The sequence below is a fragment of the Bombina bombina genome, chromosome 8 (assembly GCF_027579735.1).
Source record: "Bombina bombina isolate aBomBom1 chromosome 8, aBomBom1.pri, whole genome shotgun sequence".
Classification (NCBI taxonomy): Eukaryota; Metazoa; Chordata; class Amphibia; order Anura; family Bombinatoridae; genus Bombina; species Bombina bombina.
Window position 1 is genome coordinate 111,524,541 of NC_069506.1, and position 27,213 is coordinate 111,551,753.

The 27,213-nt window shown below is 37.7% G+C and overlaps 1 protein-coding gene and 1 long non-coding RNA gene across 2 annotated transcripts in view; one reads left to right on the forward strand and one right to left on the reverse strand.

Moving 5' to 3' along the window:
- Positions 1–25,586, reverse strand: part of LOC128638520 (uncharacterized) — a 67,905-nt gene extending 42,319 nt beyond the window's left edge. Inside the window, exon 1 of the long non-coding RNA XR_008399105.1 lies at positions 25,519–25,586. This is a non-coding gene — a long non-coding RNA (uncharacterized LOC128638520). The remainder of the gene's footprint in view (positions 1–25,518) is intronic.
- Positions 4,004–27,213, forward strand: part of MXRA8 (matrix remodeling associated 8) — a 60,302-nt gene continuing 37,092 nt past the window's right edge. The window contains exon 1 of the mRNA XM_053690515.1: positions 4,004–4,236. Within this exon, the coding sequence (XP_053546490.1) occupies positions 4,188–4,236 (49 nt within the window). The 5' untranslated portion in view covers positions 4,004–4,187. The remainder of the gene's footprint in view (positions 4,237–27,213) is intronic.

Genomic DNA, 27,213 nt, shown 5'->3' on the forward strand with positions numbered 1-27,213 from the left:
GGTGGGAAAGTGCTTAGCACTCAAAGGGTTAAGGATGTTTCAAAGGAACCCCATTAGTTTCTAAAGTAACTAATTTATATCTTCTACAAAGCTAGTAGTTCAAACCCCTTTCACTTTCAATGAGGACTGCCCCGTGAGGTATATGAGCTGTAGGTATCAGTGTGGTTAGTTAATAAATAAATATACGCTCTGTTTGTGGGCACCACAGTATTACAGGTCTTGAATGAATTTAAAAAATACATGCTGATCCATATGTCATTACCCAGAATACTTTACTAAGCTTATTTTGGTGTTGAATTATTTAGTAAATCAGAGCAATGTGTATGCACCATATATACAAGACTTGGGATTGCACTAGAATAATTTTAATCCATCATGTGTTAATCAGTGTGCAGTTTGCGTAATACCTGGCAGGAAAAAAACTGTTTATTGTCCATTAAGTTGGTCATTCTCACCACAAACATCTTCTGCTTGAAAGTTTAACAGATGTTTTTGACTCAGTTAAGTTGGCAAGGCATCATCTGTGACACATATTAACTCTGAAACACAAGAAGCTTAAAATGAGGCTATGTATTGATTATGGGTGATAATTGCTGGGAAACTAAATTCAATAAAGTTTGAAAGTTTAAATAAAGGACTATGGCAGGCGTTTTGCTTTTTATATCCAAGAGAGGGTATATTAAAATGCATAATACAAAATGATTTTCCTTTGCTAAATAAACCTCCTTTTTTCTTGATAGAGATGTAGCTAGTTGGTGTTAATATGACAAAATGCTGTATGCATATTGATTTTACTTAGAATATTGAAATTCCCATTTATGCGTTTCATTTTCAAATGGAAGCTTTTTTTTTTTTTTTTTTTACATGGTTTAGCAAAATTGCTTCTACAAAAATATAATTGAGTTTTGCTGGTGTATTTAAAAGGTTATAGAGCGTACATTTGTTTGGTCATATGTACTCACATTCACAGACGTCTACTTCTGCTCAGAGAGTCTTTGATGACTTGTATCATATTCTGCTATGTGAAGAACATTGGAATGTGAAATATTAATATTTTCATGTCGGGTTTGCCCATGAGTTGGGTGGTTTTTTTCAACTTTTTTTGCTTCATTGACTCCTATGGGTGAATATGTGAACCCAACGCAATATTCTAAGTTTGGTTTTGTGCACTCATCGCAGGGCCGCCACTAGAAATGTTGCGGCCCCTTACTTAACCATTAATTAGGGCACTCTTCCCCCTTTGACGTGCAATTTTTGACCAAGTGACTAAAATGTATATGCGCTTTATTCTTAAGTGTAGTCAAACTTGGAAATGTTGTAAAGGTAGTAACACACAAACACAGAAACACATACTCACACAAAGGGATTCACATATAGACACTCTAGCAGACACGCAAAGAAACACACAAATAATCTCAGACACAGACACCCACACAGACATTCAGCACATCTTTACATTAACCTGACAAGTAATGAGGTAGAATAGAGTTTTATCAAAAAAGGAGATTTACAAGACAAAATATAGAATTCTGATGATCTTTTTGTCAAGGAAGATGCCAACTATATAATGACAACAGCATACAGTGACTGAAAGGAAGGGCCCTGAACTGCCTAAATAATAATTTAAAGGTTAAGTGGTGGATTGGTGACTCCCAGAAAGGTCTCATTAGTCTCAAAGTCCGTAGAAAGATGTGAATAATCAATAGTATGGTCAAAATGTCCTAAAAAGGAACAGACAATGGACATACACACACACAAACTCAAACACAAACTTGCACTTAAGTTGCACATAACCCAAGGAAACACCCACAGAGACAGCCTCACAAAAGACACAAAGACATACACACTCACAGACACCCACAAAAAACACACAAAGACATACACATACAAATAGAGACACCCACAGAAAACACACAAAGACATACATACACACACACCCTCACAGAGACATCCACAGAAAATGCACAAAGACTGACACACAAACCCTCACAGAGAGATCCACAGAAAACAAAATACATACACATTCATAGAGACACCACACCAACAAAAGCACAAAGACATAAACACAGACACCGACAGGAACACTCACAGGAGGTAAAATTTCTGCACATTGCCATCCCCTAAATCAACAGTGTGTGACAAGCATAATAAAAAAATAGCAGAAATCAAGAGATCACTTTTTAAAGAATCATATTTGTAAAAATGTGCTAACAAAAATACTTCGGTGAATTCAAAATTGTATATTATTGATCTGTCAGAATGGGTAGATGAAGAAAAGTACTTTTGAAGGGTTGACATATGTTTGGGGTTTCTCCCCCATTTTCCCCATCCAAGAGCACCACTTCAAGTCTGGTGTACAAATGTTCCCATCTGTTAGCTGTACTTATGGATTTTGAAAATGCTGTACTCTATATGGTCTTGGTGGAACCATAAGCTGTGGCACTAGGTCTCATACCATCAAATATGGTTTAATGCAGGATTTAGGCTTGTTTGTATGTATTTCAAAATTAAGTCAGCTGTAGTTTAAACTGAATAGTGTTAAGTTAACCTGTCTCATTTCAAACACTGAGCAATCTTAGCCTGGGAGTATAACATTTTATGCAGATGTAAAAATCTTAGATAAAATGCCTCCTGGCACCTGGAAAGTCCTTGCATAAAGGGGCAGTAAACTGGAATGTAATCAAAATTTATATATATATTTATAAATAAAAAAAATCATATCTGCCAAAAGGGCACCTACCATTTGTGTATTGAGGAGGAAACATTTCTGCATGGTTTTAAATATAGAATTTCTACAGCATTGTCAAATAATCATAAATACACTGCTGCATGTTGCTAAAAAAAATATGTTTTTTATGGACCCCTGGCCCCACCACACAACTACCACACTTAATCTGCAATTGCACAAAAAAATAAAAAACATTTACTAAGTAAGTCCTACCTACTCTGCAAATTAAAGTGATCTGCCGCCTGACTCAGGCACACACTGTACAAACTGAAGTGCCAAGTCTGTCTCACACTGTGCATAGTGGTTTAGTGCACACTCAGAAGTCATCTCAAATGCTAATGCTTTACTCCTTGTAATGACATTTCCCACGCTCAATAGCACTCTACTATAGCGCCCTCTGGTGGCTGCCAAAATGTAAAAAAAAAAAAAAAAATTTAATAATAGTTGTGCTTGCCTCATCGGGCCCCCCTGGCGCACTGGACCCCCTGATGGTGGCCCTGGTGCCTCATCGGGTTAGCGCGTGATCAAAAACAGTATACTATCAACTTATAGTATGAGCGCAACCAAACAAGCTCAAAAAGCTAAGTTCTAGCGCAGTTAACGCTCGAGTGGGAGCGTTTAATAACACTTTACTCGTAATCTGACCTTTAGTGTTTTAGAAGTCAGGCATAAAAAATAAGATTAGACAGACAGACAGACAGATAGATTAGATAGATAGATAGATTAGATAGAGATAGATAGATAGATAGATAGATAGATAGATAGATAGATAGATAGATATGGATGTGAGAATTTATTGGGTATTATTGCCCAAATGTGTTCTGTAAAAAAAAAGAGCTGTCTAATTAGAACAACAGTAACTGTATTACAGACAAATTGAGGCAAAGGGGGGACACAAGTTTTTATTGTTTATATCAGAGACTTAATTAAACATAATTTAGCTTTTGACTGACTGACTAAATTATAACTCCGTCATGACTTTACATTAGCTACATCATTGCTCTGTATTTTTTTTGTGTGGGGGGGGGGCTATGAAAAGGTTAAAAAAACTGAAGAGACAGAGAAAGAAAGACAGATCAAAAACAACTTGATGGGACTGGATCCGTGTCAGGGTCTGCCTCCTGCAGCTGGATCTTTTACAGACTTCAAGAAAATAAATTCCATGCGAGAACCAAGACAGAGAGGGGAGGAGGAAAAGGAGGGAGATTTTAGAGTGTTGGGTCTGTGTGCAGCTCAGACAAAATAGAGGTTGGATCAACCAGAAATGCAGTGCTGGGATAGGACGCTGCATATTATTAGGGGAAGGGAAGGGTAAAACTGTGTGCAGATGCTGAACTGGGCATTACAGATGTGATGTCAGAATTTTGTTAAGTAAAACACAAACAAGAGAGGAACAAGAGACTGTAAAGAATAGAAAAGAAACAGAATACAGGTGAACTTGGACAACTAGAGTGAAGATATGGAGATAGGGTGCAGACTTCTCCTCGGTCAGCTGGTTCTTCTGCACAGTAAGAAATATACTTTTCTTTATGGGGTTTTAAAGAGTTTATGCTCTTGTTGTTATAGTGTAGAAAAACCTCGAGAGTGCTGTAAATTCATACTGCTAGGAATAATATACATGAATGTAAAGGGTCAAACTTGAAAAAGGTTATTTACAGTTTTGAGGGTCCAAAAGATTAATTTTCATGGACCAGTCACTGTCCCCTTTACTGAAATGCTGAGGGCAGGAATTCTAAAATATGCAGCAGTTTCTGCAGAACATGCCAGTATCCCTTGCAAAAACATATGGAGGGTAAAATGCTATTAAAAAGAGCAGAATTAAAAGATAAACATTCTATTTCTCAGTTTTACATGCAACTGTAACATAATTAATTTGACTTTATATCATTGACTATAATGCATTTAAATAGTTCCTTCTTTCTTTTAGACAGGGCAAATAATCCATAATTTAGCATATCCCCCTCTTTCTCTTTGCCTATTGTTTTATCTCTACAACAAGCACAATATTTCACTTCTGTACAATACCACATTCTTATCCTCTGTGTGTATGTGTCTGTGAGTATATACAGCTTCTTGTGTGTTTTTGCCAAATAATTGTGTTTGTTTTATTGTTTTTTGTGTGTTGTTTTTTTTTTAAATATGTTTTCTTTTAATTATTTGTCTGAGAGAGAGAGTAAAATATCCAGTTTTGCTCTTAATTATACATGTTTTGGGTTATATGTAAAAAGTAAAAACTATGCAGTTGAGCTACAAGACAGCTGGAACACATGTATTACGAAAACTTCAAAGATACTTTAGATCTGTATTTGATGCATTTGTTTTGAGTTAAAATTGCCATCATACATATGCTACTTTTTCACTTGAACAGCTTGTAACTATTAGGAATGTCCAAAGGGGGTTTCTCAGTGTAGCTGATGGTATACAGGTTATTTCTCAGTGTAGCTGATGGTATACAGGTTATCTCTCAGTGTAGCTGATGGTATACAGGTTATCTCTCAGTGTAGCTGATGGTATACAGGTTAGCTCTCAGTGTAGCTGATGGTATACAGGTTATCTCTCAGTGTAGCTGATGGTATACAGGTTATCTCTCAGTGTAGCTGATGGTATACAGGTTATCTCTCAGTGTAGCTGATGGTATACAGGTTATCTCTCAGTGTAGCTGATGGTATACAGGTTAGCTCTCAGTGTAGCTGATGGTATACAGGTTATCTCTCAGTGTAGTTGATGGTATACAGGTTAGCTCTCAGTGTAGCTGATGGTATACAGGTTAGCTCTCAGTGTAGCTGATGGTATACAAGTTAGCTCTCAGTGTAGCTGATGGTATACAAGTTAGCTCTCAGTATAGCTGATGGTATACAAGTTAACTCTCAGTGTAGCTGATGGTATACAAGTTATCTCTCAGTGTAGCTGATGGTATACAAGTTAGCTCTCAGTGTAGCTGATGGTATACAAGTTAGCTCTCAGTGTAGCTGATGGTATACAGGTTATCTCTCAGTGTAGCTGATGGTATACAAGTTATCTCTCAGTGTAGCTGATGGTATACAGGTTATCTCTTAGTGTAGCTGATGGTATACAGGTTATCTCTTAGTGTAGCTGATGGTATACAGGTTATCTCTCAGTGTAGCTGATGGTATACAGGTTAGCTCTCAGTGTAGCTGATGGTATACAGGTTAGCTCTCAGTGTAGCTGATGGTATACAGCTTATCTCTCAGTGTAGCTGATGGTATACAGGTTAGCTCTCAGTGTAGCTGATGGTATACAGGTTATCTCTCAGTGTAGCTGATGGTATACAGGTTAGCTCTCAGTGTAGCTGATGGTATACAGGTTATCTCTCAGTGTAGCTGATGGTATACAGGTTATCTCTCAGTGTAGCTGATGGTATACAGGCTAGCTCTCAGTGTAGCTGATGGTATACAGGTTATCTCTCAGTGTAGCTGATGGTATACAGGTTAGCTCTCAGTGTAGCTGATGGTATACAGGTTAGCTCTCAGTGTAGCTGATGGTATACAGCTTAGCTCTCAATGTAGCTGATGGTATACAGGTTATCTCTCAGTGTAGCTGATGGTATACAGCTTAGCTCTCAGTGTAGCTGATGGTATACAAGTTAGCTCTCAATGTAGCTGATGGTATACAGCTTAGCTCTCAGTGTAGCTGATGGTATACAGGCTAGCTCTCAGTGTAGCTGATGGTATACAGGCTAGCTCTCAGTGTAGCTGATGGTATACAAGTTAGCTCTCAGTGTAGCTGATGGTATACAGGTTATCTTGTAAAAAAAACTAACTTATGGAAAGAGATTCAAACAAAACAATATTAACTGCAAGCTTTACTAATGAAAATGTTGTTTCTAAATATTCATAAAAATATGCAGTATTTCATTTCAATTTTAAACAACTTTCTAATGTACTCCTATTATGAATTTTACTTCCTTGTCTTGCTATCTTTATTTTAAAAAGCAGGAATGTAAGGTTAGCATCTGGCCCATTTTTGGTTCAGCACCTGGGTTGCACTTGCTGATTGGTTTGCTACATTTAGCCACCAATCAGCAAGTTCTACGCAGGTGCTGAACAAAAAATGGACCAGCTCTTATGCTTACATTCCTGCTTTTTCAAATAAAGATAGCATGAAAAAGAAGAAAATTGCTAATAGGTGTAAATTAGAAAGTTGCTTAAAATTGTATGCCCTGGTTTAGTATCCCTTTAACTAAAACTATTAAAAAATACATAAAGCCATTAATAAATTAATAAATCCATCAATAAATAAAATACATATAAATAAAGATATTATCTATATATAGATGTTACAAACATACATAGACAGATTTAGAAAACATATGTATTAGATGCACATGGAACAGCGACCACTGGTGAGACACCCCCCCCCCCACACACACACACACACACACACACTGTCTATTACCCTCTGTAGAGAAGTATGAGCAGGAGAAATGCTGTTTAAAATGGAATTGCAAAGGAAAATTAGTATAAGAACGCTAACAGATGAAGGGTATAAAGTAAATCTTAATATACATACTGTGCAAAGATTTATCAGTAAAATAAATTGAATTATATTATAAAATGTAGTTAAAATATTCCTAATATGAGTATTATAACATTGTAAAATCTTACTACTGTAACCGGTCACAACCAATGTAAAATATTGTAATGATAAAAATCTTGTTCGAAAAACCACCACAAAAGAGTTTGTATCAAAAGGGTAGTGTGTATCACTTATGGACTAAAATGTCTCAGTCTATATGGATATTAAATCCCATTAAAAACAACTGGTAACCTACTTCTCCGTAAGTCTTGGTATTGTTATGAATAGCCAAAGCTTCTAAACAGTTCGCTAATAATTAGAAAGATTCCTTCTCCAAATTGCTCTACAACGGTGTGTTCAGCGAAACATTCAGATTAGTACACCTCTATTGTGAATACCTTGTGACTGCCAATTAGCCAATCAGGAGTTCCATATCTCAGACTTCTAATCTCTGTGCAGAGAATTTAAAAATATTTTTTTAAAAAACAGTGTATTTCTTTGTAATCCTTCCAAATAAAAGTATAGGGATGTCTGCCACTATCAACGCGTTTCACCATCTTCACGGCTTTATCAAATTAAATTTCAGAAGTATGAAACAACAACAACCAACACACCGTTGTAGAGCAATTTGGAGAAGGAATCTTGCTAATTAATAGCGGACTGTTTAGAAGCTTTGGCTATTCATAGCAATACCAAGACTTACAGAGAAGGAGGCTACCAGTTGTTTTTAATGGGATTTAATATCCATATAGACTGAGACATTTTAGTCCATAAGTGATACACACTACCCTTTTGATACAAACTATTAACTAAATGTTGTAATATAATACATTTTAATTTAATGATAAATCTCTGTACAGTGTGTATATTAAGATTTACTTTATACCCTTTAGCGGTTAGCGCTCTTATACTAATTTTCCTTTGCAATTCTTTTATCTTTATGAGTAAGTGCCGCACGGCATGAAACGCGTAAGGACAAGCCCCCCTTCCTCCGTTGTTGTTAGTGTGTGTAGCGACTACAAGCTTGGAATAAACTTCTACTTTGGCTTTCATGATACTTGGTGTGCCGCCTATTTCTTCTATTTGTATTGCTGGATGGACTTTTCCTTTAGTGGCGAGCACCTCTTCAACACCAGCTGACCGCCTTCAGTACGTTTTTGAGAGTGGGTTTGTTTGTTACCGCTGCTAGATCCCGGGGACGGCTTTTGGAGCTGCGCTGCTCTCTACTTCTTCCTTCTTTTATATTTAACCTGCTTGTGGGAGAAGGGTTATATAGGAGCAACGGTCCATATCTGCACAACTCTCTACCTTATTTCTTACAGCTGTTTAAAACTGACTCACAGGCACCCTTTATAAAAAAAGCAAATAAATATAGTTATTTTTTCTGTACTTGTGGTTAATATATAATAGATTAAAATGTTTCATAAACAGTTTATTCACCTCAAAGGGAAAAACATGCGTCAGTTTTATGATGATGGTATACACTGACACAATTTTATTTCATGTTGTAGTAGATTTTCTCCTGTGATACGTTTTTTGGTGTTTAATGTAATACGTGTATGCAAATAGGTTTACAGTATGAAAACAATAACCACATTTTTACTTCAGCTCAGAAATCGTCTTAATAGAGCCTTTGTAAAATATGAGATTGATGGGTATATTAGATAGCTTTTTAGTTATTACAGTTTTCAGGTCTCAAGTGACGACAAGGAGATTTGGGATGCCCAAAAATGAGGTGAATGGCAAAAAGTGTAATATCTCTCAAGGAATTTGTCAAAACAAAGTAATTCCTGTCTCATTTCCCATCATAATGAGGAAGAGCGCCCGAGTGTGCATAAGGGTAAAAGAGAATCTTGGGTGTAAATAAACATGGCAGAATGTCTGGTTAGTGCACATATGACCGGGAGAGTGTGTGTGTGTGTGTGTGTGTGTGGGGGGGTTGTAATGTTGTGGAAGTGTCTGGGGTGTGCAAGGAAGTGTGGGAGATTGCATTTTTGTTGAACAATGCACTTCCTCATCCTCAGATAGACACAGTCCAGTGAGCCAATCACAAGTGGTATTTTTTTGTTGCTGCCAATCACCAGCCATGCTCAGATGACTTTATCTTTCTGGTTAACCCCTTTGCGGGGGTGAAACACATAAGCTAATGTGTTACACCAGTGTTTTTCAATTGCAGTTTTCAAGAAGCCCTAACAGGCCAGATTTAATGGATTTCCCTACCTGAGCATTTTCTTATTGCGCCTTTATGTTTCTTTAAAGGGACATTGAACTGCAACAATTATCTCCCCTTTGATGTGTTCTGAATGATCTATTTAACCTGTTGGATTGTATTAAATTGTTTACAAATAGCTCATTTACATTTATTTTGTCATTTAAAATAGCTGATTTTCCAAAATGTGCATTTTGACAAGAGAAAAAGTTGGTTTCTGACAAATCAGTCATCATGGAAAAAATCTTCTTTAGTTTTGTCCAAGATTGTTACCATGGGTCATTAGGGTCTGATGCATTTCGACAACATTATTTTTCCCTAATGGAAATTCATTAACCCCTTATTTCTTATAGGGAATGTTGTTAGGACCGCAGAGGAGCAGTTGAACAGCAGCTTATTTTTTTGATGGGCCCAATATAGCCAAGAACAAAAGTGAAGCTAAAATAATAATTGGCTGACACAGGAATCAATTAACTGACAAGGACATTGATCACTATTGAGCAGTGTAAAACTGTAAACTTGAAGTCTATCGGCCTTCAGAAAAGACTATTAACGTTTAAAAACAATATGAAAGAATGTTTGTTTTGCATTCATTCATTTGTTTCTTTGTTAAAAGGGCCACTCATTTTACAGTTTCAAGCGTATCCAAAGAATACAGCAAACTTAGTGATTTGATGGAATTTGTCTGAATCTAAATGTAGGTCTACTTTTGACAACTGCATCTTATTCATTACATGGCTACCAGAGCGGGCAGCAACATTTTGTACAAAACATGTGGTTCTATAACCAGGTGACCCATACCTCCCAACAGCTGTGACTAGGTATTAGGGACACTAGAGGTTGAGGGGGGGCGGTCTCCATTGTGTGGGTGTGGTCATGTTGGAAGGGGGTGTGGTCATGAGTGGATAGTGGGAGGGGGCATGGGAGTGTCTGGTTGGTTGGTGGACATGTCTGGGTGATTTGTGGGCATATCTGAGTAGTCTATTGGAGGGTCTAAGGAAAATTCTGCAAATAGGGATATGGCTGTCTCAGAGGGACAGCAGGAGAGAGCTCAGAATTAGGGACTGTCCCTCTCAAATAGGGACAATTAGAAGGTCTGGCATTCAATGGCCCTGAGCCAATATCTTAGTACTTGTAAAATTATAATGTGCTCATTGTGTATTTTAAAATGTTCTCTTGACTATGGATAATTTACACACCCTTAGATTACACAGAGCAGCATCTATCATGAGATTATAAACGTCTATACCACCAGATAAATCCAGCTTAGTGTCAGGGCTCGCTGAGGCTTGTTTATGCTGACAGCTCATTTTCCAGTAATGTATCAGGTAAGTGTTCTCACTTTCACACATAGGTGCTGAACTTGTGATGATATATAGCCTTGAGGGTCAAACGTGATTATCATAAATATTATTTTTGTCTAATAACCACTTCAGCAAAAACTTTGTTTTATTTTGTGAATCTGGAATTTATAATAAATTAGTGCACTCAAACCAGTTTTTTTTTATAAAAAAATATACTATTTAACCCCTTAGCTGTACATTTCTTAATGTTTGATGTATTGAAGGACGTTCTGGTATAAAGTATGCTAGGCTGTGAAGTTTTACCATTTTAAGCATTTTTCTAATTTAAGATGTGTTAACAAATACCTGCTTGTAATTGTTTTTAATTTCAAGTCTGGCACCTTATATCCATTGATTGGTGCATACTCTGACATGTCACTCACACATGCACACAATCGCCTAGATTTAGAGTTTTGCGGCCAAAGGGGTGCGTTAGCTACGCGTGTATTTTTTCCCCCGCACCTTTTAAATACCGCTGGTATTTAGAGTTTTCAGAAGGGCTGCGTTAGGCTCCAAAAAGGGAGCGTATAGCATAATCTACCGCCACTTCAACTCTCAATACCAGCGGTGCTTACGGACGCGGCCAGCTTAAAAAACGTGCTCGTGCACGATTCCCCCATAGGAAACAATGGGGCAGTTTGAACTGAAAAAAACCTAACACCTGCAAAAAAGCAGCGTTCAGCCTAACGCAGCCCCATTGTTTCCTATGGGGAAACACTTCCTAAGTATGCACCTAACACCCTAACATGAACCCCGAGTCTAAACACCCCTAACCTTACACTTATTAACCCCTAATCTGCCGACCCCGCTATCACTGACCCCTGCATATTATTTTTAACCCCTAATCTGCCGCTCCGTACACCGCCGCAACCTACGTTATCCCTATGTACCCCTAATCTGCAGCCCCTAACACCGCCGACCCCTATATTATATTTATTAACCCCTAATCTGCCGCCCCCAACGTCGCCGCCACCTACCTACAATTATTAACCCCTAATCTGCCGACCGGACCTCACCGCTACTCTAATAAATGTATTAACCCCTAAAGCTAAGTCTAACCCTAACACTAACACCCCCCTAAGTTAAATATAATTTTATTCTAACGAAATAAAATAATTCTTATTAAATAAATTATTCCTATTTAAAGCTAAATACTTACCTGTAAAATAAACCCTAATATAGCTACAATATAAATAATAATTATATTGTAGCTATTTTAGTATTTATATTTATTTTCCAGGCAACTTTGTATTTATTTTAACCAGGTACAATAGCTATTAAATAGTTAATAACTATTTAATAGTTACCTAGTTAAAATAATTTTCAAAATTACCTTTAAAATAAATCCTAACCTAAGTTACAATTAAACCTAACACTACACTATCAATAAATAAATTAAATAAACTACCTACAATTATCTACAATTAAATCAACTAAACTAAATTACAAAAACAAACAAACACTAAATTACAAAAAATAACAAACACTAAATTACAAAAAATAAAATAAGATTACAAGAATTTTAAACTAATTAAACCTACTCTAAGCCCCCTAAAAAAATAACAAAGCCCCCCAAAATAAAAAAATGCCCTACCCTATTCTAAAATAAAAATTAAACAGCTCTTTACAGCTCTTTTACCCTTAAAAGGGCCTTTTGCGGGGCATGCCCCAAAGAAAACAGCTCTTTTGCATTTAAATAAACATACAATACCCCCCCCAACATTACAACCCACCACCCACATGCCCCTAATCTAACCCAAACACCCCTTAAAAAACCTAACACTAAGCCCCTGAAGATCTCCCTACCTTATCTTCACCACGCCGGGTATCACCGATCCGTCCAGAAGAGGGTCCGAAGTCTTCATCCTATCCGGCAAGAAGAGGTCCAGAAGAGGCTCCAAAGTCTTCATCCTATCCGGCAAGAAGAGGGCATCCAGACCGGTAGACATCTTCATCCAGGCGGCATCTAGTATCTTCTTCCATCCGGCGCGGAGCGGGACCATCTTGAAGCAGCTGACGTCCTAAGTCCGAATGAAGGTTCCTTTAAGGGACGTCATCCAAGATGGCGTCCCTCAAATTCCGATTGGCTGATAGGATTCTATCAGCCAATCGGAATTAAGGTAGGAAAAATCTGATTCAAGTTCAATCCGATTGGCTGATCCAATCAGCCAATCAGATTGAGCTTGCATTCTATTGGCTGATCGGAACAGCTATCCTATCAGCCAATCGGAATTCGAGGGACGCCATCTTGGATGACGTCCCTTAAAGGAACCTTCATTCGGACTTAGGACGTCGTTAGAAGAGGATGGATCCTCGTCGGCTGCTTCAAGATGGTCCCGCTCCACGCCGGATGGAAGAAGATAGAAGATGCCGCCTGGATGAAGATGTCTACCGATCCGGATGCCATCTTCTTGCCGGATAGGATGAAGACTTCGGAGCCTCTTCTGGACCTCTTCTTGCCGGATAGGATGAAGACTTCGGACCCTCTTCTGGACGGATTGGTGATACCCGGCGTGGTGAAGATAAGGTAGGGAGATCTTCAGGGGCTTAGTGTTAGGTTTTTTAAGGGGTGTTTGGGTTAGATTAGGGGTATGTGGGTGGTGGGTTGTAATGTTGGGGGGGGGTATTGTATGTTTATTTAAATGCAAAAGAGCTGTTTTCTTTGGGGCATGCCCTGCAAAAGGCCCTTTTAAGGGCTGGTAAGGTAAAAGAGCTGTTTAATTTTTATTTTAGAATAGGGTAGGGCATTTTTTTATTTTTTGGGGGGCTTTGTTATTTTTTTAGGGGGCTTAGAGTAGGTGTAATTAGTTTAAAATTCTTGTAATCTTTTTTTATTTTTGTAATTTAGTGTTTGTTATTTTTTGTAATTTAGTGTTTGTTTGTTTTTGTAATTTAGTTTAGTTGATTTAATTGTAGATAATTGTAGGTAGTTTATTTAATTTATTTATTGATAGTGTAGTGTTAGGTTTAATTGTAACTTAGGTTAGGATTTATTTTAAAGGTAATTTTGTAATTATTTTAACTAGGTAACTATTAAATAGTTATTAACTATTTAATAGCTATTGTACCTGGTTAAAATAAATACAAAGTTGCCTGTAAAATAAATATAAATCCTAAAATAGCTACAATATAATTATTATTTATATTGTAGCTATATTAGAGTTTATTTTACAGGTAAGTATTTAGCTTTAAATAGGAATAATTTATTTAATAAGAATTATTTTATTTCGTTAGAATAAAATTATATTTAACTTAGGGGGGTGTTAGTGTTAGGGTTAGACTTAGCTTTAGGGGTTAATACATTTATTAGAGTAGCGGCGAGGTCCGGTCGACAGATTAGGGGTTAATACTTGAAGTTAGGTGTCAAAGATGTTAGGGAGGGCAGATTAGGGGTTAATACTATTTATTATAGGGTTTGCGAGGCGGGAGTGAGGCGGATTAGGGGTTAATACATTTATTATAGTAGCAGTGAGGTCCGGTCGGCAGATATGGGGTTAATAATTGTAGGTAGGTAGCGGCGACGTTGGGGGGGCAGATTAGGGGTTAATAAATATTATGTAGGTGTTGGCGGTGTTAGGGGCAGCAGATTAGGGGTTCATAGGGATAATGTAGGTGGCGGCGGTGTGCGGTCGGCAGATTAGGGGTTAAAAAAATTTAATAGAGTGGCGGCGATGTGGGGGGACCTCGGTTTAGAGGTACATAGGTAGTTTATGGGTGTTAGTGTACTTTAGAGCACAGTAGTTAAGAGCTTTATGAACCGGCGTTAGCCCAGAAAGCTCTTAACTCCTGGCTTTTTTCTGCGGCTGGAGTCTTGTCGTTAGATTTCTAACGCTCACTTCAGCCAAGACTCTAAATACCGGCGTTAGAAAGATCCCATTGAAAAGATAGGATACGCAATTGGCGTAAGGGGATCTGCGGTATGGAAAAGTTGCGGCTGGAAAGTGAGCATTAGATCCTTTCCTGACTGACTCCAAATACCAGCGGGCGGCCAAAACCAGCGTTAGGACCCCCTAACGCTGGTTTGGATGGCTAACGCGGAACTCTAAATCTAGGTGAATGTAAACCACCAATCAGAAGCACTGAATATGAACCCACCATAGTCTACACTGGGGGTGCGATCCGATATACGGCGTAGGTTTTGGCGCATGCGTGGGAACCCGTGCCACCCGTAATTTCACCTCGCATATCGGGGTATTACATATACTGCGCCGTCAGATGCTAAACTGGCGTAAGTAGGATAAACTGGCGATCTTCTGAAATGTGCGCAAATACACATTTTAGTCGTCGCAAGTAACTTACGCCAGTATTTAGTCCACGGAAAGTGTAAAAAAAGAGTAGTTTTATGCAAATTAGGCTAACACTCGTAAAAATGATCCGCGATTTCAAATAAATGCGATACGTAATTATGCTATTCAAAATACATATATAAACCCATATATAAAGAGATGAAGGTAACACAATTATGATTTCCTATTGTTCTCTCCTCCAAGTATTGTTGATTGTTTTGAGTAGAAATTTAAAGTAAATAAGCAAGTATATGTCCACAATGTGATAAAGTACCTACAAGCTCAATCCATTTGATTATGTTGTGGCTTCAAACTATTTCAAATACACAACTAAACCTTAAAAAACCAATATCATAGTATACTGTCCCTTTAACCTTGAGATGCTGCTTAAATGTATGTGTTTGTTAAGGCTTCCAGGGAGTTACGTTGCTTTTTTAGTCAGTGCAAGGGTTGCTGCGCCTGCAATTTGTGGCGAGATGAAAATGGAGTAGATTTTCTGAATTCTGCGCGCGTAAGGATATATATTGGATACCAAATTGCGCGTCTGTTCTATGTTAGTCTATGAGTAAAAAAAATACGGGCGAAGGGTGAAAAATACGCGCGTAACTTGTATGCTATGCCGTATATGTAATATCAAAATCGCGCAAAATCTGGCGTCGCCGGCTTTTGCGGGCGACGCTGCATATTGGATCGGGCCCTGCAATAGCTCTGTAATCAGCCAAAATGACCGTTCAGAACTTTCAAGACCAAACATAAACATGTCAATATATTTGCTATGTTTGTGTAAGCAAAAAATTTACATGAAAATATAACAAAGTTATAGAGATTTTATTTGTTACTCATCACTCACATTTGCTTATTATTATAATCACTAAAACTTTATAGATGAGATGACATTTGATGCATAATCATAGTTAGATAGATAGACATACAGATATATAGATAGATAGATAGATAGATAGATAGATAGATAGATAGATAGATAAAAAAAAATTCTGGTGTAGTTTACTTGCACAATTAATTGTAAATGTAAAATTAAAGTCCGTGCCCTAGTGGAAGTGCAGCATAATATATGGTTGGAAAGTGTCCAGAATTGAACTGGACAATGCAATATTTCAGCCAAATGTCCAGTAAAATCTTTAAATATGGACATTTAAATCCTACAGCTATGGCCATGTTTTTAAAGGCCGCCAGGGCTTCAGTTCATTACAAAAAGGGCACTAGAAACATATTTCTTTACGGTGGGGCCATACAGATCAATAGCAGGGACAACAGTTCCCACTAATCTTTGCTGCCAAAACACTACTGATTTATTTTTTTCCTGCTGATTGCTTCTATTGAACATGCTCAACATATGTTGGGATAAGTGACATGGAACCCAAACTTTTTCTTTCAAGATTCAGGTAAAAAATAATAATACAATTTTAAACAACTTTCCAATGTACTTCTGTCTTCAAATTTGCTTCATTCTCTTGATATCTTTTGTTGAAGGAGCAATAATGTACTACTATGAGCTAGCTGAATACATCAGGTGAGCCAGTGATAGAGGCATATACGTGCAGCCACCAATCAGCCCTCACCACCCTGTGGTGCAATGCTGCGTCTGAGCCTGACTAGATATCCTTTTTAACAATGGATAACAAGAGAACAAAGAAAAATAGATAATAGAATTAAATTGGAAAGTTGTTTATAACTACATGCTCTATCTGAATAATGAAAGAAAATGTTTGGGTTTCATGTTCCTTTCAATATTTATATATCAGCAACTACTTTTTATTTATTTTTTTACCAATCAATACAAGACCTACTATACAATGCCTTCTTAATTGTATGTCACATTTAAAAAAGATTGGTACAGTATTTTATTTTTACTGTAGATTTGACTAATCATTTCCCTTCCTATGCTAAAAAAATATCACCTAGATTACGAGTTTTGCGTTAGAGGCTATGCGGTGCTAACGAGCAGTTTATGCTCACCGCTCACTTACAGACAGCGCTGGTATTACGGATTTTTACAAACCCGGCGTTAACCGCAAAAAAGTGATCGTAGAGCAAAATTTTGCTCCACATCTCACCTCAATACCAGCGCTGCTTATGTTAGCGGTGAGCTGGCTGAACGTGCTCGTGCAAGATTTCCCCATAGGAATCAACGGGGAGAGCCGGCTGAAAAAAAACCTAACACCTGCAAAAAAGCAGCGTTTAGCTCCTATCGCAGCCCCATTGATTCCTATGGGGAAAATACATTTATGTCTACACCTAACACCCTAACATGAACCTCCGAGTCTAAACACCCCTAATCTTACACTTATTAACCCCTAATATGCCGCCCCGACATCGCCGACACCTGCATTATATTGATTAACCCCTAATCTGCCGCTCTGGACACCACCGCCACCTACATTATACTTATGAACCCCTAATCTGCTGCCCCCAACATCGCCGACACCTACATTATATTTTTTAACCCCTAATCTGCTGCCCTCAATGTCGCCGCAACCTACCTACGTTTATTAACCCCTAATCTGCCGCCCCCACTATATTAAAGTTATTAACCCCTAAATCTAACCCTAACCCTAACACCCCCTAACTTAAATATAATTTAAATAAATCTAAATAAAATTACTATTATTACCTAAATAATTCCTATTTAAAACTAAATACTTACCTATAAAATAAACCCTAAGCTAGCTACAATATAACTAATAGTTACATTGTATCTAGCTTAGGGTTTATTTTTATTTTACAGGCAAGTTTGTATTTATTTTAACTAGGTAGAATAGTTATTAAATAGTTATTAACTATTTAATAACTACCTAGTTAAAATAAAGACAAATTTACCTGTAAAATAAAACCTAACCTAAGTTACAATTACACCTAACACTACACTATAATTAAATTAATTCCCTAAATAAAATACAATTAAATACAATTAAATAAAATTATCTAAAGTACAAAAATAATTACACCTAATCTAATCCCCCTAACAAAATAAAAAAGCCCCCCCAAAATAAAAAAAAGCCCTACCCTACACTAAATTACAAATAGCCCTTAAAAGGGCCTTTTGCGGGGCATTGCCCCAAAGTAATCAGTTCTTTTACCTGTAAAAAAAAGTACAAATCCCCCCCAACATTAAAACCCACACAACCAACCCTACTCTAAAACCCACCCAATACCCCCTTACAAAAACCTAACACTAATACCTTGTAGATCACCTTACCGGGAGAAGTCTTCACCCAACCGGGCCGAAGTCCTCAACGAAGCCGGGAGAATTCTTCATCCAAGCCGGGCGAAGTGGTCCTCCAGACGGGCAGAAGTCTTCATCCAGACGGCATCTTCTATCTTCATCCATCCGGCACGGAGCGGGTTCATCTTCAAGACATCCGGCGCGGAGCATCCTCTACCATCGAAGTCTTCTTACAAAATGACGGTTCCTTTAAATGACGTCATCCAAGATGGCTTCCCTTCAATTCCGATTGGCTTATAGAATTCTATCAGCCAATCGGAATTAAGGTAGAAAAAATCCTATTAGCTGATGCAATCAGCCAATAGGATTGAACTTCAATCCTATTGGCTGATCCAATCAGCCAATAGGATTGAGCTGGCATTCTATTGGCTGTTCCAATCAGTCAATAGAATGCTAGCTCAATCCTATTGGCTGATTGCATCAGCCAATAGGATTTTTTCTACCTTAATACCCGATTGGCTGATAGAATTCTATCAGCCAATTGGAATTGAAGGGACGCCATCTTGGATGACATCACTTAAAGGAACCATCATTTAGTAAGAAGACTTCGATGGAAGAGGATGCTCCGCGCCAGATGTCTTGAAGATAGACCCGTTCCTCGCCAGATGGATGAAGATAGAAGATGCTGTCTGGATGAAGACTTCTGCCCGTCGGGAGGACCACTTCGCCCGGCTTGGATGAAGACTTCTCCCGGTAAGGTGATCTTCAAGGGGTTAGTGTTAGGTTTTTTTAAGGGGGTATTGTGTGGGTTTTAGAGTAGGGTTGGTTGTGTGGGTGGTGGGTTTTAATGTTGGGGGGGATTTGTACTTTTTTTTACAGGTAAAAGAGCTGATTACTTTGGGGCAATGCCCCGCAAAAGGCCCTTTTAAGGGCTGTTTGTAATTTAGTGTAGGGTAGGGCTTTATTTTTATTTTGGGGGGCTTTTTTTGTTAGGGGGATTAGATTAGGTATAATTAGTTAGAAATCTTGTAATTTGTTTATTATTTTCTGTAATTTAGTGTTTTGTTTTTTTTGTACTTTAGATAATTTTATTTAATTGTATTTAATTGTATTTAATTTAGGGAATTAATTTAATTATAGTGTAGTGTTAGGTGTAATTGTAACTTAGGTTAGGTTTTATTTTACATGTAAATTTGTCTTTAATTTTAACTAGGCAGTTATTAAATAGTTAATAACTATTCTACCTAGTTAAAATAAATACAAACTTGCCTGTAAAATAAAAATAAACCCTAAGATAGCTACAATGTAACTATTAGTTATATTGTAGCTATCTTAGGGTTTATTTTATAGGTAAGTATTTAGTTTTAAATAGGAATAATTTAGTTAATGATTATTTTTATTTAGATTTTTTTAAATTATATTTAAGTTAGGGGGTGTTAGGGTTAGACTTAGATTTAGGGGTTAATAACTTTAATATAGTGGCGGCGACATTGGGGGCGGCAGATTAGAGGTTAATAAATGTAGGTAGGTTGTGGCGATGTTAGGAACGGCAGATTAGAGGTTACTAAAATGTAACTAGTGTTTGCAAGGCGGGAGTGCGGCGATTTAGGGGTTAATATGTTTATTCTAGTGGCGGCGATGTCCGGTTCGGCAGATTAGGGGTTAAAAAATGTATTATAGTGTTTGCGATGTGGGAGGGCCTCGGTATAGGGGTTAATAGGTAGTTTATGTGTGTTAGTGTACTTTTTAGCACTTTAGTTAAGAGTTTTATGCTACGGCGTTGTAGTGTTAAACTCTTAACTACTGACTTTTAAATGCAGTACCAGTCTTGACAGGAGAGGGTGTACCGCTCACTTTTTGTCAGTCTCGTAATACCGGCGCTATGCAAGTCCCATTGAAAAAATAGGATACGCAATTGACGTAAATGGATTTGCAGTATTTCCAAGTCTGGCCAAAAAACTGAGCAGTACACCTGTACCTTCAAGACTCGTAATACCAGCGGGCGTTAAAAAGCAGCGTTGGGACCGGCCAACACTGCTTTTTAAGCCTAACGCAAGACTCGTAATCTAGCCGTATGTTTTTAGAACCAATAAGTCAAAATTGAAATGTATATGAGTGCCTTTCAGAGATTAAGTGAAGCTTTTTTTTAAAAATATACACGGCTAGATTACGAGTTTTGCGTTATGAGGGGTGCGGTGCAAACTTGCACGTTATTGTCACCGCTCACTTCCCTACAGTGCTGGTATTACAGGTTTTTATAAACCCGGCATTAAAAGACAAGAAGTGATCGTAGAGCAAAATTGTGCTCCATACCGCACTCCAATACCAGCACTGCTTAAGTCAGCGATGAGCTGGTTGTACGTACTCGTGCACGATTTCCCCATAGACATCAATGGGGAGAGCCGGCTGAAAAAAAGTCTAACACCTGCAATAAAGCAGCGTAAAGCTCAATAACGCAGCACCATTGATTCCTATGGGGAAACACATTTTATGTTTACACCTAACACCCTAACATGAACCCCGAGTCTAAACACCCATAATCTTACACTTATTAACCCCTAATCTGCCGCCCCCAACATTGCCGCCACCTACATTATACTTATTAACCCCTAATCTGCTGCTCCGGACATCGCCGCCACCTACATTATACTTATTAACCCCTAATCTGCTGCCCCCAACATCGCCGGCACCTATATTATACTTATTAACCCCTAATCTCCCTCCCCCAATGTCGCTACAACCTACCTACACTTATTAACCCCTAATCTGCCACTATAATAAATATATTAACCCCTAAACCGCTGCACTCCCGCCTCGTAAACACTAGTTAATTATTATTAACCCCTAATCTGCTTCCCCTAACATCGCCGCCACCTACCTACATTTATTAACCCCTAATCTGCCGCCCCAACGTCGCTGCCACTATTCTAAATTTATTAACCCCCTAAACCTAGGTCTAACCCTAACCCTAACACCCCCTAACCTAAATAGAATTATAATAAATCTAAATAAAACCTACTATCATTAACTAAATAATTTCTATTTAAAACTAAATAGTTACCTATAAAATAAACCCTAAGCTAGCTACAATATGACTAATAGTTACATTGTAGCTATCTTAGGTTTTATTTATATTTTACAGGCAAGTTTGTATTTATTTTAACTAGGTAGAATAGTTACTAAATAGTTATTAACAATTTAATAACCACCTAGCTAAAATAAATACAAATTTACCTGTAAAATAAAACCTAACCTGAGTTACACTAACACCTAACCTTACACTACAATTAAATAAATTACCTAAATTAAATACAATTAACTAAATTAAATAAATTACCTAAATTACAAAAAACAAAACACTAAATTACACAAAATAAAAAACAAATTACAAGATATTTAAACTAATTACACCTAATCTAATAGCCCTATCAAAATACAAAAAGCCCACCAAAATAAAAAAAAAACCCTCGCCTAAGCTAAACTACCAATAGCCCTTACAAGGGCCTTTTGTGGGGCATTGCCCCAAAGAAATCAGCTTTTTTACCTGAAAAAAAATACAAACAACCCCCCAAAAGTAAAACCCACCACCCACACAACCAACCGCCCCAAATAAAACCCTAACTAAAAAAACCTAAGCTCCCCATTGCCCTGAAAAGGGCATTTGTATGGGCATTGCCTTTAAAAGGGCATTTAGCTCTATGCCAGCCCAAACCCTAACCTAAAAATAAAACCCACCCAATAAACCCTTAAAAAAACCTAACCCCCTGAAGATCCACTTACAGTTTTGAAGAGCCGACATCCATCCTCAACGAAGCCGGGAGAAGTCCTCAGCGAAGCAGCAAGAAGTCCTCAACGAAGCCAGGAGAAGTCTTCATCCAAGCCAGGAGAAGTGATCCTCCAGACGGGCAGAAGTCTTCATCCAGACGGCATCTTCTATCTTCATCCATCCGGCGCCGGGCCGGGTCCATCTTCAAGACATCCAGCGCGGAGCATCCTCTTCCAACGAAGTCTTCTTCCAGAATGAATGTTTCTTTAAGTGACCTCATCCAAGATGGCGTCCCTTAGATTCCGATTGGCTGTAAAACTCATAACTACTGACATTAGAATGCGTTATGAATCTTGCCGGATAGGCTGTACCGCTCACTTTTTGGCCTAAAAAAAAAAGCTTGTAATACCGGCACAATGGAAGTCCCATTAAAAATAGACTATACGCAAATTGCGTAAGTTGATTTGCGGTAAGGCCAAAAAAGTGTGCGGGACAGCTGTACCTACAAATGTGGGTGCAGAGGACATGCACAGCATATGTTCATATATCACTGAAACAGCAATAGCTTTTGCTAGAAACATTTTTTGCTAATAGAGATGTATTGGTAAAATGCTTCTATTAAAGAGCATGTGATTTTAAGCAAACAGTGTAGGGACAGTTTGCGGTGGGTATTGGCGGTTAGGGGCTTAAGTAGTGTAGGGGTGTTTTGAGGTGGGGTATTGGCGGTTCCAGGGTTAAGTAGTGTAGGAGTAGTTTGTGGTGGGGTATTGGTGGTTACAGGGTTAAGTAGTATAGAAATAGTTTGCGGTGGGGTATTGGTGGTTAGGGGGTTAAGTAGTGTAGGGATAGTTTGCAGTGGGGTATTGGTGGTTAGGGGGTTAAGTAGTAGGGTATTTTGTGGTGGGGTTTTAGCGGTTAGGGGATTAAGTAGTGTTGGGGTAGTTTGTGGTGGGATATTGGAGGTTAGGGTGTTAAGTAGTGTAAGGGTAGTTTGTGGTGGGGTATTGGCGGTTATTAGGTTAATAAGTGTAGGGTAGTTGTGGTGGGGTATTGGCAGTTAGGGGATTAAGTAGTGTAGGTACTCTTTGTTGAAGAAATGCACCTGGATGAGCCAATAACATGAGGCATCTGTGGGCAGCCACCAATCAGCAGCTCTGAGTCTATTTAGGTATGCTTTTCAACAAAGGATACCAAGAAAATGAAACAAATTGGAAAGTTGTGTAAAATCACATGCTCTTTTTAAATTATGAAAGGAAAAAAAATGGATTTCATATCCCTTTAAAAGAAAATGTTATCAGTGCCAGGTTCTCTCCCCTGCGACTTTCTCCTTTCCAGAGAGATGAACTTTCTGTGAGAGGCAGTTCCTCACTTTTTAGAATTTCCAGATTTGGACTCCCTATTTTTAAAAAAAATTAAGTATGGTCTGTCTATGCATAGGTTGTGTGATGATCTCACTTCATTCCAGCAAATATGAGAAAACGATACCCTCTGTGTGACCACTAAAGAGTTAATAAACAAGCACCTATCTGACCTATACCAGACCTAAAAAAAAAAACAAGTTGTGTGCAAAACAAATTTTATTTCAAATAATGGTAACAATAATAGACCTTTTTGGAGATACAATATGGCTTTTATAACTTCATTCTTACAGCATGTAGTAATTCTGGTCATTATAATTTGTTCTACTTTAGTAATAAAGAATGTTTCTGTCTTTTAATGTGTGGGCACAATCTGGCAGGGTTTGATCATTTATATGAACAGCCAGACCCTTTTAAATAATAAGGCAAAGTAGGCAGTTTGCCCAGGCCTAGAGCAGAAACCTCAGTCATAACTACCATTGACTATCAAGGATTTCAGTTTAGGGCCAGAATTAAACTCCATTCATATGATAAACAGGGACATTTTCTACATTGGGAGTAGCTTTACACTACAGCTTTGCAATGTGTACAACTAAAGGTAAATAGTTAGCAATTAAGTTATCTTAAAGTACTTTAATATGCAGTCAGGCATTGTATAAACTCTGTAATAAAACAGTTTAAGAACATTCAAAATGTGTTTTTGTTAGGAACATTTTTTATAGTTTGCTGAATGAGAGAAGTCCTTCTTAAAAATAATCCTATTTAGGGATAGTTATAAGTGGAGCGCTAATTTATCGCTCGCCCGCAAACAGGCAAATTTGACCGTTTGCCGGCGCGCGATAAATAACCAGCCATTACAAGTAGCTAGTTATTGCTACCTCGAGCTTGCAGTAGCAATTAGCGCTCAGAAAATTAACCAGAGATCAGATCTCTGGTTAATTTCCTAAAAGTGGCCCAAATGCCCCCAAAATAGAGGGTCTTTTAGTTTTTTTTATGGGAAGCTGCGTTTTGAGGGGTTAAATGTGGCACTGAAAAGTGCCTTTACATTGCTGTCTATGAGAACTGTGTGTTCCCTGTAAATATATATGTACATGCTTAAGTTGTTAGTGCTTAGAGGCAGCTTAAAATATTTTGTGCATGTTGCATCACAGGCAATAATCCATTAGAACGTACATATGTTTCCTTATGATCTTGCATACGTCAGGTAATTTATTCTTAAACCTATGCAACCACACAATATAAATCTTGTTCTGCTCACGGTGCTGGTCTCTTCTTTTGAACTAGCACATTTTGCAGTGTATAAGTAAAACTAGCCACTGATAATCTTTTCAGCAAGCCTGACAGCTCTGTCTTGTGACCACTCCTGTTTGACTTAGAAAATAAAGTCTTTATGGCTACAATGTCAAAATCTATTAGATCTAATACCTTTATTTAAAAACACAAAATAACTGTCAGCTATTTACAAAACATTGTACCAGATAAGATACAGCTTAATGAGCAAGCAAATGTAATATATGAGAAAGGTACCATAAAGGGACCTGACACTTGAATATTTTCTTCAGATAGAGTGTACAGTTTTAAACAACTTTACAATGTACTTATATTATCAAAAAAATTTCATTCTCTTGGTATCCTTTGTTCAAGGAGCAGCAAAGAACTTGGTAGCTAGCTGAACAGGTGAGCCAATGGCAAGAGGCATATATGTGCAACCACCAATTAGCAGCTAGCTCCCAGTAGTGCATTGCAGCTCCTGAGTCTCCCTAGGTATGCTCTGCAATAAAGGATAACAAGGAAACAAAGCTAATTAGATAATAGAGGTAAATTGGAAAGCTGTTTAAAATTGCATGCTCTATCTGAATTATGAAAGTTTAAGTTTGACTTTACTGTCCCTTTAAAAGCCAAAAAGACTTATACAATGGGGCATTATTTTTGAGACTATGATAATGTTTAGTTGCTAAAGGAAATGTCTACTTAATTTCAACATTACAGTTACTTAATAATATGGGATATGAAACAGTGCTCCTCTGGTAAAAACAAATATGTTAAATCAAAGTAAACATAAAAAGAAACAAATTGTGTAAAAAAAAAAAAAAGAGCAAAGATCTTACTTGTTTTCTTGCAAAATAAGCACTTAGGAATTCTCAGTGTAGCCCCCCACAGTGTGATACGAGAGCTGACATCTTGGCAACTAAGGTTACATTCTGAATGATCTGAGCATGGGTAAATCTGACTCCCTGCTATCTAATCTATTTCTAGTAAACCAGTGCATGCTAGATAAACCTTACTGCAGAGAAAGCACTTGCAGAGACCATAGCCTATTTGTAGTGTAGGGCTGTGACAGGAAGTAATTGACACTGCACATGTGCAGTGTAAAAAATAAATAAAAAGGTAAAATCCACTTAAAATATTGAATAATACATATTGCAATGATCTCTATTAAGTGTAAGCCACTACTTAGTTTTTTTTATTACAACAATGAAACAGACTGTTTAACATCCCTTTAAAGGGATATAAAATTAAACATAATTATAATAATTAATAATGCACATAAAAGCATGCTATTTAAATCTAATGAAAATATTTTTTTGCATGAAAAGATTTAATAAAGCTGTTTAAGCTGATATTGGAATTAACAGTAGGGGGGATATTTATCAAAGGTCTGGCGAACCTGATCCGACAGTGGGGATCAGGTCCGCCAGACCTTGCTGAATGCGGAAAGCAATACGCTCTCGGTATTCGGCATTGCACCTGCAGATTTGCAGGCAATCGGACACCAGCAGGGAGGTGTCAATCAACCCGATCATATTCGATTGGGTTGAATTGCGGCAATGTCTGTCCGCCTGCTCAGAGCAGGCGGACAAATTATGGAGCAGCGGTCTTTATACCTTTGCTTCATAACGGCTCGCCAGATACACGGGCCTTAGTTTTCAACCAGGAACATTTGTCAAAACATGTACTCCATTTTAAAATGCTTTCTTGGTGCAAGGCATAAAACGCCCCTTTAAGCTCCAGACTAATGTTCAAGTCCTCTGTAAAAAAATTTGAGTCACAAGACACGCTGTAATTACTGGAAAACACCTAACACCAGTAACTCACATTCCACCATCAGTCCAATGTGTGACAACAAATTAAATTGGGAACAGATGCCGTTTACAGCGCTAATAAATTGTTTTCCTGTGCAGCTTTTGGTTTCGCAATAAAGCTTAAACATTCCTTTCACCCTATTTCCATCTCACACACATTTTATTAACTTACAGAAGCACGTGAGATTCTGTTTCTGAGCTTTCTGTATTGCTGCCTTCTATTAGCATGAAGTACAGAAATACCAATTTCATATGTTTTCAATAAAAAACAATTAATTACTGCACAGTTGATATATTTCTGTACAATAAAACCTTGTTTTTGTTCAGGGATTTAGTTGCAGAAGTGTGCAAAATCCCTGTTTAACAAGAGTATGATGTCACTTAGGGTCACTTACCACAATGACGTGCTGTAAAGTAGCATGTCATGCATCAAGCAAAGAGATAGATTTAAACTGAGGCACACCTTTTAATAAATCGGCCCCTAACAATTAACTTGAATCAATAATTATACCTATGCTAATGTGTGTATATATACCCTATTGTACACACAACATAAAGTTAACTGTCAAACTTTAAAGTGATGGTAAATCCGAGCGTTTAAAAATGCTAGGATTTACCATCACTAAAAATAGCCTTGGTTTTCATTGATCACTTATTAAAAAAAGATTGGTAAACTCACCCTGTCTCTTTACCAATGAGGTGAAGTTTCCACCTGTAAAA